The sequence below is a fragment of the Mustela nigripes genome, chromosome 5, assembly GCF_022355385.1.
Source record: "Mustela nigripes isolate SB6536 chromosome 5, MUSNIG.SB6536, whole genome shotgun sequence".
NCBI lineage: Eukaryota > Metazoa > Chordata > Mammalia > Carnivora > Mustelidae > Mustela > Mustela nigripes.
This window is the reverse complement of record NC_081561.1, coordinates 83,249,961-83,260,781: the sequence shown is the minus strand read 5'-3', so window position 1 is coordinate 83,260,781 and position 10,821 is coordinate 83,249,961. Positions and strand designations below refer to the sequence as shown.

The 10,821-nt window shown below is 42.1% G+C and overlaps 1 protein-coding gene across 1 annotated transcript in view; it reads left to right on the top strand.

Moving 5' to 3' along the window:
* The first annotated feature begins 506 nt into the window (after positions 1–506).
* Positions 507–10,821, top strand: part of SGK1 (serum/glucocorticoid regulated kinase 1) — a 108,202-nt gene continuing 97,887 nt past the window's right edge. Inside the window, exon 1 of the mRNA XM_059400758.1 lies at positions 507–930. Within this exon, the coding sequence (XP_059256741.1) occupies positions 862–930 (69 nt within the window). The 5' untranslated portion in view covers positions 507–861. The remainder of the gene's footprint in view (positions 931–10,821) is intronic.

Here is a 10,821-nt window from a genome sequence, read left to right as displayed (position 1 = left end):
TTCACATTTGGACAGATCGGGAATGAATTTGATTAAATTTCCACCGAGAGACTTATTATATTCAGGAATACGTATCCAAAGAACGTCAATGAGCATAAAACCAAAAAGGATCTGCATTTCACAGGAAAATCTGATTTAAACGGCCCTACCAACAAAAAGAAAAGAAAAAAAAAAAAAAACAAAAAACCACGCTATTAAAGTAGCTCTCCCGAGGGCTTGTCAACTGCTTTTCAGTGCGTCCAGAGCAGGCGTCTTCTCTCCCGGGGCTGCTCAGATATTCATGAATCGCTGCGTCTTCAGCAGCGCTTTCTCTCTCCCTCTGCCTCCCTGGCGCGGCTGTCCCTCCCTCCCTCCCTCGGCTTCTGCTCTTTCTTACTCCTTCTCTCAGCTGCTTAACTACAAGCTCCCACTGGAACTTGCACGATCAAAAACAGCTCTCCTTCCGAGCAGCCTCCAGCCGCGCGCAGCACCTGGAGCCGAGCGGCGGGCCCCGCGCGCCCGCCGCAGAGCCGCCAGGTAGCCGGGGGCGCGCAGGGGGTGCCCCTCTCCGACTAGCCAGCCGCAGAGCAGAGCATCTCCCCGGGATCCGCCGCAGCCCGGGGGGCCGGCCGCGCCGATGCCCGAGCCTCGGAGCAGCGATGGGAAGAGCAGAGCCACTGCCCTTGGCAACTGAGAGCGGGAAGAGGTTGCTGCGGTAGCGACGCTGCAGGATGTGTGAGTGAGGACCCGAGCCCCGCCAGGTTCTCCATCCCGCTCCGTCTTCACTGCCTGCGTCCGGGAGCGCGGCCGGGGGACCCGCTCGCTGCACTCACCAGGCGGTGCCACCCTGGATCTATAACTGTGAACTCCCTACTGTGGAAAATGGTAAACAAAGACATGAATGGATTCCCAGTCAAGAAATGCTCAGCCTTCCAATTTTTTAAGAAGCGGGTAAGGACGGGTTTTGTTTGTTTCTTTTGTTTTCTGCTCTTCTCTGAAATGCTTTTGATTGCTGGCCAGGGATAAGCCAAAGGTTGTCTTGCAGATTCCCGAAGGAAAGGCGAGCTTCTGGATGCCTTGGTCCAGCTGGGAAATATACCTGTCTTGATGCAAATTTGTGGGTGGGGGCGCCTCTGAACTGTGGGGGTGGGCTGGGCTGCCTGCCTTAGAGGGGGTTTGAGCCCGGAATAGGAATTTCTCAAAGCCACAAGATGACAGTCAGTGTTTAAGAGAATTGGCCTGGGGTACAGTTATGACTAGTAATTTAGTCAGGGACTAATTCAGTAGCTCTCCTCTCTCACCTTCGAAGGGTTCAACTTTTTCCACCCCTTTCACTGACTCTGTCTCAAGTGCTGTATTGCCATCTTCATTAGAAGCCGCAGCTTCTGGCTTCCCAAAGCCATGCAACCAATAACTTGTCTAGTCTCTATCAGCGGTAAAAATAGCAAAGGACTAGAATGGCCTTTTGCAGAAATGATGGAATCCAGCATTTTAAATTCTCTATTTCACGTTGCCTCAATGTTGCTTGGTATGACTGCCTTTCTTTTCGAGAGAACAGTGGACAGTCTGAATCCAAGTGACAAGATGGGGTTATGCTGCTGTATATATTTATCCCTTCAATTCCTTGTTCTTCCATTCATAGTTGTTAACATCGCTTTGATTATAAATGAGGGGGGAAAAAGAGAGAAAGGAGTATTTTTGTGTGTTTCACAATAAACTGAATGCATTGTAATTGTCATGCTGGTGGTCTGCATAAACCTGCAGATTTATACACAAGTGGGAGGTAAGAAATGTATGATTGTTAAGAAACTGATGACTGGCACTCTTAGGGAGAGTTTTGTAAGCAACAGAACCTTCTTTCAGCCCCCAGATGCCCTGTCCTATTTAATCCCCTAGGGCAATTCCATCAAAATGGCTCTCTCCATTCATTCTTCCCGCCCTTCATTCAGGTCCTTTCTGAGCTGTGCCTGACACACAGCCCTTCCCTTAACCCACCAGCAGAACACAATGAATTACACACTGGGCCAGACCACCTCCCTGCACCAAATGGGCAAGCTGGAAAGGCAGTTCTGGAAGCAGTAAGTTAGGCCCAGCTAGAGGGCTGGCACAGGCTCCCTTTGACTATCTCATGGTTAAAGCACAACCTTCCCTCAAGTCATGGGCCAAAACATATGCATTAACAACAAGGCAAAACCACCCTGTCCTTCCTGCTGCCCCTGAAGATCCCTCACTAGTGGAGACTGCAGGCTGAATCAAAGCAAGTCAGTGCAACTTCTCAGAGCTCTGCAGTGTTTCTTGGTTTTCCCTGCAGCCAAAGTGTTTCTTTCCAAGGAATGGGCCCATCTTGAAAAGTCATCACCAACAGCAAACAAATGTTTTGCTAATAACCAAAAAACATGTCATAGCCCATAATTCAGAGCTTAAACTCTTTACTCTCTTTGAATTAATGAATTTATTTAGTGGTATTGGTGGGAGGGGAAGAAGGGTGATATTTTACAACTCCTCAGTTAGGTATTTTTTTTTTATCAACCAAGTAGCTTCAAGTAAAATTTTTTCTTTTTTTTTTTTTTTTTTTGTCACTTACTTTCTTGGCTATCAAAATGTACTGATCGATATATAATTTACTATCTGGTTTCTTTCTGCTTAAAAGCATAATTGACCAATCGCCCTCAGTTGGTACCTCCGTTGACCTTGAATTTTGCAAAGAGCTAGCCAGGGTTTTATCTATTTGGCAGAGAGAAAGAGGTCTATAACAAGATTTTCTGGCTGGCAGCTTCAACCGCTTTCTAACCTGGGTTTATCAGTTGCTGGAGATAGAATCAGAAATCTCCCTCCTGGTCTCCTTACTCCTCAAGGACAGCAAAATCAGCAGAATGAGACTTTGTAAGAAGTCATGGACAGCTTTGAAGATAAATTCCTTGATTCTTGTCCACTGGTATACAGTAGTTCCAAAAGTCGATTTCATTTTGTACCATGACTTTTGCTTTGGGCTTTGCTTTTTTGTTTGTTTGGTTTTGGGGGTTTTCTAGTTTTTAATTATACAACCAACATGTAAACAGATGTGTAAAGCATTAAGACAGTGCCAGGTAAATCCCACCTCTTCCCCAGTCTTCCCCAGATGGAACTGTTGTGGCCATGTTGGTGTTCATAAAATCCAGCCTTCTTCTATGCATTTACATACACATTCATATACAAGAATGTTTTTGTTTTCAGCTAAGAATAATCTATTTTCCCTATATTCTACTGTTGGAGTTCCACACATTTCTGCATTTTTATTTTTAACCTAGATGGACAGTCTTACGAAGTGAACCTTTATCCAGTGCCCACGTAAAACCATGAATAGATCTTAGGGAAAAAAAAAAAACCCATAGGTATTTTAGGGCTCACGAGAAAGACTGAGGTTTGGATACAAACTGTGATTGCAGAAGCCTTAAAGAGTGCTTCTGATGCCTCTGAGACATTCCAAAGGGAGCACAGAGAAGCTCACTAGAGGGGAATATTGATGACCTGTTCCATCCTTCATTTAGGAGAGTAATAATAGCCATCATTTATCTAGTGCTTTCTACATTCTAGAGGTTGAGGGCCAAATACTTTATGTGAATGATCTCATTTAATCCTCACAGAAACCCAATGCAGGGAGATTAACCAACCAGCCCAAGGTCATGTAGCTAAAAAATAGCAGAGCTAAAATTTAAACTTTGTTTAACCCAAAGCCTGTGTTCTTAGTCCAGACTTTCGATTTCAAATCATCCTCCCACATTTTTTTTTTAATTTTCCACCACAAAATCTTTTTTTCTTTTTTTCCAAGTGAAATCTTTGTGTCTCTATCCAATGTACCAAACTTCTGAAGGCAGCCGACCCTCAGCAGACAAGCTTCTTGAAGCTCCTTTCCAGCCCACAGTCTGGAGACAGGCAGTCTTGGTGCAATTTCCCCAAATCCTTTGGACTTATGCTTTCCACTCTCATGTCTCAAAAGCTCAACTAAATCAGCTTAATTTCATTTAGCTGAGAATTGCTAAGCTAAACTCCATAAGAGTTCTACTTCCAATCTCCCCATGTTAATGATAAGTTAGCTTTAGGATATCTTTGGATTATGTTTTAGTCTGAGTCTTAAAGATTCACTTAAAGTGAATGAAAAGATGTCCTTATCAGTTTTATTCTCCCAATCCGACAGCTTTAAAAGTTATCAGTTGTGCTAAAGATAATCCATTTTCATGGATTTTAAGATATGTTCATAGTTCAGATTCTTGCATTATGACTCAGAAAACACAAACAAATGGCATTGTCTTCAACTTGATAATCCTAGGTCTGTAAAAAAAGACTTCGGTAGCCATGATTAAACTGTCTTCTGTAAAATTTCAGAGGCTATCTGGCCACATAGAATTTTGGATTTGGAGTGAAACTTAGAAATGCTCTCAGTGACCTCTCTGTTTTAGTGATGAGTAAACAGTATCAGGAAGGAGAAGACACCTGCTCAGATTAGAATATGGCTAAGCGCTGCTCACATGGGCAGCATTTTCACTTCCAGCTCTTAGTGTGCTATTCTCCTCATCGTGCCCTGTAACTAGTTCAGGGCTTCGTGCCTTGTCCATTCATTTTTTAATCAAAATCCAGCTCTCATCTTCATAGAATTAACTGCCGAGTGACCACTAGCTTTGACAAGACACTTTTGTCTGGACCCAGTGTTTCATGATTTTGTGCATTTGAACAATTTCCTTATGTTGTATTATTCTTTAATAATAACAAATTTTATAATCACCATCACTTATACAACACTAACTTCGCTGGGCACTGTTCTCAGAGTCTTAAGTATGGTTATGTATGTAAGTTCTCACAAAAATCCCAAGATAGATGTTATCGGCATCCCGATTTCACAGGTGAAGAAACTGAGGAGTATGGAGGTGGAGAGAGCAGTCCTAGGGTACACTGCCAGTTAGCAGCAGAAACAGGGTTTGGATCCAAGTGCTTGGCTCCACAGCCCGTAGCCTTAACCACTGTCCACCCTGCCTGTTGGCGTTAACCAGTCCAGCATGATCAGAGGAAAAGTGAAGAGGTACTACAGCCCTAGCTTCCTCCTTTCTCTAAACATGTCAGGGAACAAAGTGAAGGTTCTCAGCCCGATTATGTTGTTTATCCTGGCAGAGCTGAGGGGTGAAATTTAGCTCCTCTGCAGTGGTTATTCTCCACCACTGTTCCATTAACAGCATTCCTTTACATGCATTTCCTTTTACTGTCCTATTATGTCTGCTTAAAGCATTGAATTGGAATGATAACAAAGATTTTCTACCTATGTGAAATACTCCATGTCTTCCCGGAGGGTTAACATTTATTGAGCTTTTACTAAGCGTCAGGCGCTGTTCAAAGTATTTTACTAGTGTGATCCTCAGAATCTTTGATTACGCCTATCTTACAGCCAAGGACACAGAGCTTCAGAGAGGTTAAGTAACTGGTTCAAGGTCATAGTGTTATTAAGAGAGGTAACAGAGTTCAAACTCAGGAGTCACAGCTCTAGTTCCACCAATCTTTCCATTGACATCTCTGGAGTGCACTACCATGATGCTAACACTGCTTCAGGGTTGGCTCTCCCCATTGGAAACTACTGTGAGGATGATCCAAAGAGGATTTTGTGGGGAGCTTTTGGCCATAGCTATGGAGAGTTAACATTTTCCAAGCGACTCCCGAGGGTAGGAGGAATGCTTTCCAACAAATCCGAAGTCTCCAAGATATATTTGATCATACTTCCTGGCACCATAGTGCTTCCTACTGTGCTTTCTTCCGAGGTAGCTAAAACCCGAGTTGTTTGAGTCCTTGTGTGGGCTCCCACAGCATAGCTCGTGGTCCTGCTCACCCTGCGTGGTAACATCAGGACTGTTTACTCACCCGTAGCTCCCACAGGGCAGGAAGGTCTTAAAGGACAGAGAACCCATGACCTTGTTCATCAGATCCCTTACTTGTCAAACCAAATTTGTTAGATGAAAGTATATACAAAATGAATGAATGAATCCTTTTGTTAACTTGTCCCTAAGTCATTGTCTTGTCCTCTTCCTCCCTGTTTTTCTTTCTTGAGAGAGATTAATGACTTAGAAGTCTAATGCATTTTAATTTCCTCTCCGTTTAGATATGGATTATAAATAAATGAAGACTTTGAAAAATACCTTAAATCTGGTTCAAGGACAAGTTGTCACTATGCTTGATAGCTGGCAGGTCCTTTGGGAGACTTGACCTCATCTTGTTTGCTGCTGCAGTGTCCACTCCACAGCCTCTTTTCTGTAATACTTTCCCTGTTAGGTCAATCGAGACAGATGCAGTAAGATTGACTACTTTGCTTTATTGTACATGAATATAAATCTGACTTCAGTATTATGTAGTGCTTGCATTATGTATTCTCCACCTGGAACTTTTTTAAAAAAGAATCTTTCCAGCTATCATTTTTCCATGTGGTTTTAGGAGCCACCAAGTGTGAAGAAGTTGACCTCAAGATGCTTTTTCCACTTTGACCACTAAGTTGTTGAGGGGTTGGCCTGGAGTAGGGGCAAGTTCAGCCGGTCAGGTGTGGCTGGGCCGGGGAGCTGGGTCTCCAGTATGGCGGCATGCAGGAGAGGCACCATTCTCATGGACTCCATGTTTTGGCACCCTAGCAGCTCTCGAGAAAGCCCGATACTATTTAGGCTCTCACTCTGCTACAGTGCTTGGGAAATATTTTGAGTGGAAAGTGTAGCGGAGTTCCTTGAAGGTTTCGTTTTTTGAAGAATTAGTGCTAATGTGCTGGTGCCATATCTAACACCAGAATAAGAAATCTTCCAAGCTCCCCCATATTTGATGATCTGCAAATGCTTCTTGAGACAAAGCAAAACTAAAATGGGGGTGGACAGCCACTGAAACGCATGTCCCACCCCCCACCTCCCCCACCCCCTGCTGAAGAGGTCTGATTATAAAAACATAAAGGAAAGAACTGTAGGAGAATTGGATTCGTAGAAAAATTTAATTAGTAATTTAGGTCAAGCTAAAGATAGTTCACTAGAAGAAATACTGTGGAGGCAGATTTTAAAGTGTCATTTTTTTTTTTAAACACACACCAGTTTTAAGTTTCAGCCGTAAGTATAAGAAGTTAATATTTTTAACATTGGCAGATAAGGAGAAGACTCCTGACTTACCGGGAAGACAGGGTCACCTGCCCTCTGACTGACTAGCACCTCAGATCCTAACTTGTCAGCTTGTCTGAGTGTGGACTCATTGACTTCTCACCAACACCACAATAAGGACCTTTATTCTTTCCATGGGGTTTCAGAAAGTTCGGTTCACAGGACAGTTTTCCCAAAGAGCTTTAACCGAAGGAATATGCACAATCTCCCTGGAGATCCATGGCTTCCTGTTGGGCAGAACACCTTGGCCCTTCTTCTCAAGGCAGTCAGTCACAGTGATGTACCCTGGTCCATGGTCTAAGGGTCAGCTCACCAGCAAGTGGCCAGATTTCCCTGGCAGACTACAGACTCAGGCTGCAAATTTTATACCATTCTGTGTGGGAGGCAGAGGAGAGTAAGGTGGGAGGAAAATGATAAGGAAAAGCAGACCCAGCAAGTTAGGTGCTGCTCGGGCTTCCTGGTGCAGCTATTCCAACACTTGGAGACAGGATTCCTGTTAGTTTGTTTACTCTCACACCGATCGCTTTGCAGCCTTCTAAAACGATTTCCTAAGTATTTACAACAAAGGAAAATGACAATCAAGGCTGTAACTAGGACGGTAGGAGAATGTCCCCCTTGGTAAAGCAAGATGCCAAAATATTACTCTAATTGCTTTCCAGAGCCTGCTGTGATATTTTTTCTGGGAAGAGTCCACTTAGCTATTTTTATAGCTTTGGGGTCACCTTGATCTATTTTCCCTTCCTAGGTCAGGGCATTCACCCAAAATGCCGTTTGCTTGGGAAATGATGGACCCTGTGGCTCTTCCCCTCCTTGTCTCCTCTCTCCCCATCCCTTCTCCTCTTCCCCCTCCTCCTCCCCTTCCTCTCCTCCTCCTCCTCTGTCTCCTCCTCTTCCCCCTCCCCCTTCCACCTCCTCCCCTTCTTCCTCCTCTTCCTCTCCGCCTTCTTCTTTCTCCCCACCCTCTCTCTCATCTCTAAAAGGTAAGTTCACATCAAAGTAAAGGAGACAAAAGCCTGAACTGAAATATTCCTGGATTCACATGCCATAGAAAACCCAGAACTCTCATCCCTCTAATCCAAGGGTAACAGGAATATCTTTCCATTTCTGAGTCTGCTACAGAGAGTTCAGCCAGGATGAAAGACCACCACAGATCAAGATTTTAGTTTCTGGAAATAGCAAAGTGAAATGGGTCCCTAAATAGTTCAAAGATTTTAAGGTTCAAGTCCATGTGGGACCAACATTAAAATATACTGAGGAAAAAAAATTTAAGTTAATAGTTTGAGAATTAAAAATAAATAAGAATCTTTATTTTGAGTGCTTATTAGTCACAACTATAATCATTTCCATAGAATGATCTTTCTGAAAAGTAATCGAATTTCTTTTGAATCCTGAATCTTTTGGGACCAGCATTAATTTGGGTTATATCACAAAAAAAAAATTTTTGAGACAGAAAACTATGAATATGTAGCTTTTAGGGTGGTTAAAAAGATTGGGGTAAAGCTAAGAGGCACAACAGTGGAGATTTGGTCTAGCAATAAATACATTAAAAATGAACTCTCTAGTTTCATAGGGTTTCTCTGAAACCTGGAATATAAACTCCCTGAGGGCAGAGATCATGGCTATCTTGTTCACAGCTCTGAGTTTCTGGTACACAGTAGACACTCAACAAGATACACTTAATGAATCAATAAAGAGAACTTAATCAAATGGTTTGGGGAGGAGGTGTCCTGGTAATTGTAATATAATTACCTAGTTAAATAGAGAAGGTATTGATAAAGAGAGGAAGTAAGAATTAAAGAAAATCTTGGCATGATTTCCACTATTTCTAAATAGTGCTGTTTGCATGTCAACAAATAAAAGTGTGAAAGAATTAGAAGCTTATGCCTTAATGAATGAATGTACTTTAAAGCCGGTAATGCAATGACATATTTGTTTATTTAGGTTTGGCAGAAGCTAGATTTGAGCAATAACCTCCAAACTGGGTTCTATTCTGATGATTAGTTTGCCATTTTTATAATACTAGGTGTAAATAATTTTAAAAATTAGTAATAAGTTGGGCGGCTTGAACTAGGAATACTCATATCTTTTACGTCAATTGTACCATGATGAATAAGAACAGGTGAGTGGAGATATTAACAATTTCCTGAAGAATATATTGAATGCAATGATAAAGCTTAAGGAGTTAAGAGATGTCAAATTAAGGAGTTCAGAGTGAAGGAGTTAAGAGATGGCAATTCGTTCATGGAGGGAAATCACAGAATCTGTAATCCATCTTTAAGTGAGAAATAAAAAATATCTAAAAACAGTCTTTGATTTTCACAGGGAAATAAGAGTTGTACCTGTCTGTTCAGGCTTCCATAACAAAATGATAGACTGGGTAGCTTAAGCCACAGAAATTGATTGTCTCAGAGTTCTGGAGGCTGAAAGTCTATCAAGGTATCAGTGGGGTTGGTTCCTTCTGAGGCTGAGAGAGAAGGATTTCCTTCCAGGCCTCTCTCCTTGGCTTGTAGATGATCATCTTCTCCCTGCGTCTTTTTCTTTTTCTCATAAGATTTATTTATTTTAGAGTGAGAAAGAGCAGAAGCGAGTGGGGGGGGAGGGGCAGGGAGAGAGGGACAAGGAGGGAGAAAGAGAGAGAAGGAGAGAGAATCTCAAGCAGACTCCCCATTGAGCGTGGAGCCCAACACAGGGTTCCACTCCATCCCAAGACCCCCAAGATCCCACCCCCTTTTAACTTGATTACGTCTCTAAAGATCCTATCTCCAAATACATTCTGAGTTTCTGGGTTAAGACTTTAAGATACAAATGGGGGGGGGGGGTTAATTCAGCCTATAGTTTTTTCTTTACCATCGAAGCCTCATTTATATCTGCAATGGAACATCCCCAATAGAATGGGCTCTAAAGTAGAAATTTTTACTTTATTAAAAATACGGGTAAATTCTGGGAAACAAATATTGCAGAAAATCTATAACACTGAAGAATATCAGGTGAGGCAGAGGTTTGGCAGGCAAAATTATCTTAATTGTTTTAAGGACGGTAATGTGGTAGAAGTAGGAAGTGAGGGATAACTCGAAAAATATTGCTGCTAAGTTTTTATGTAATAAAGCTGGAAGAGCTGGATGGCTGATGGAATATCTAATACAACATTTAAGAGCTTACAACTAAATAATACCCATGTGTAAATGAATTTAATCAAAGAATATCAATATAACTATTTCTCTTTAACCACTCCAGCTCAAAGATTGTTACGTAAGAACTAGGACCTAGCAGTTACTGTATACAGGGTCTTAGTTATCAGCTTTGGCAAAGCAGTCATATCCAATTTATTTGTCCATCAGTCAATTTTTCCATACCTTCTCACATTGCCAGTAATAAGATGGTGGTGAAGCCATTGCTAATAACTAGTCTTCTAGCATGAAATGAGTTCTTTAAATCACGCATTTGAGAGTATCTCTTCAGACTTAATCTCGATCACATAGAATTCCAGGAGGTGTAATGTTTGTTTCATCCCATATCTTGACAATTAGCTCTTACATTATACATTTTATTCTTTTCCAAAAATCAGAGCAATGAACATTTCTAGCAATGTCTTCCTTCCTAAAGTCATTATCTTCCAATAGCAGGTTCAGAATTAGTGTTGAAACTCACACTTGTGGGGGAGGGTGAAGGTTTTTCATCATTAAGAACCAGTATAATTTAC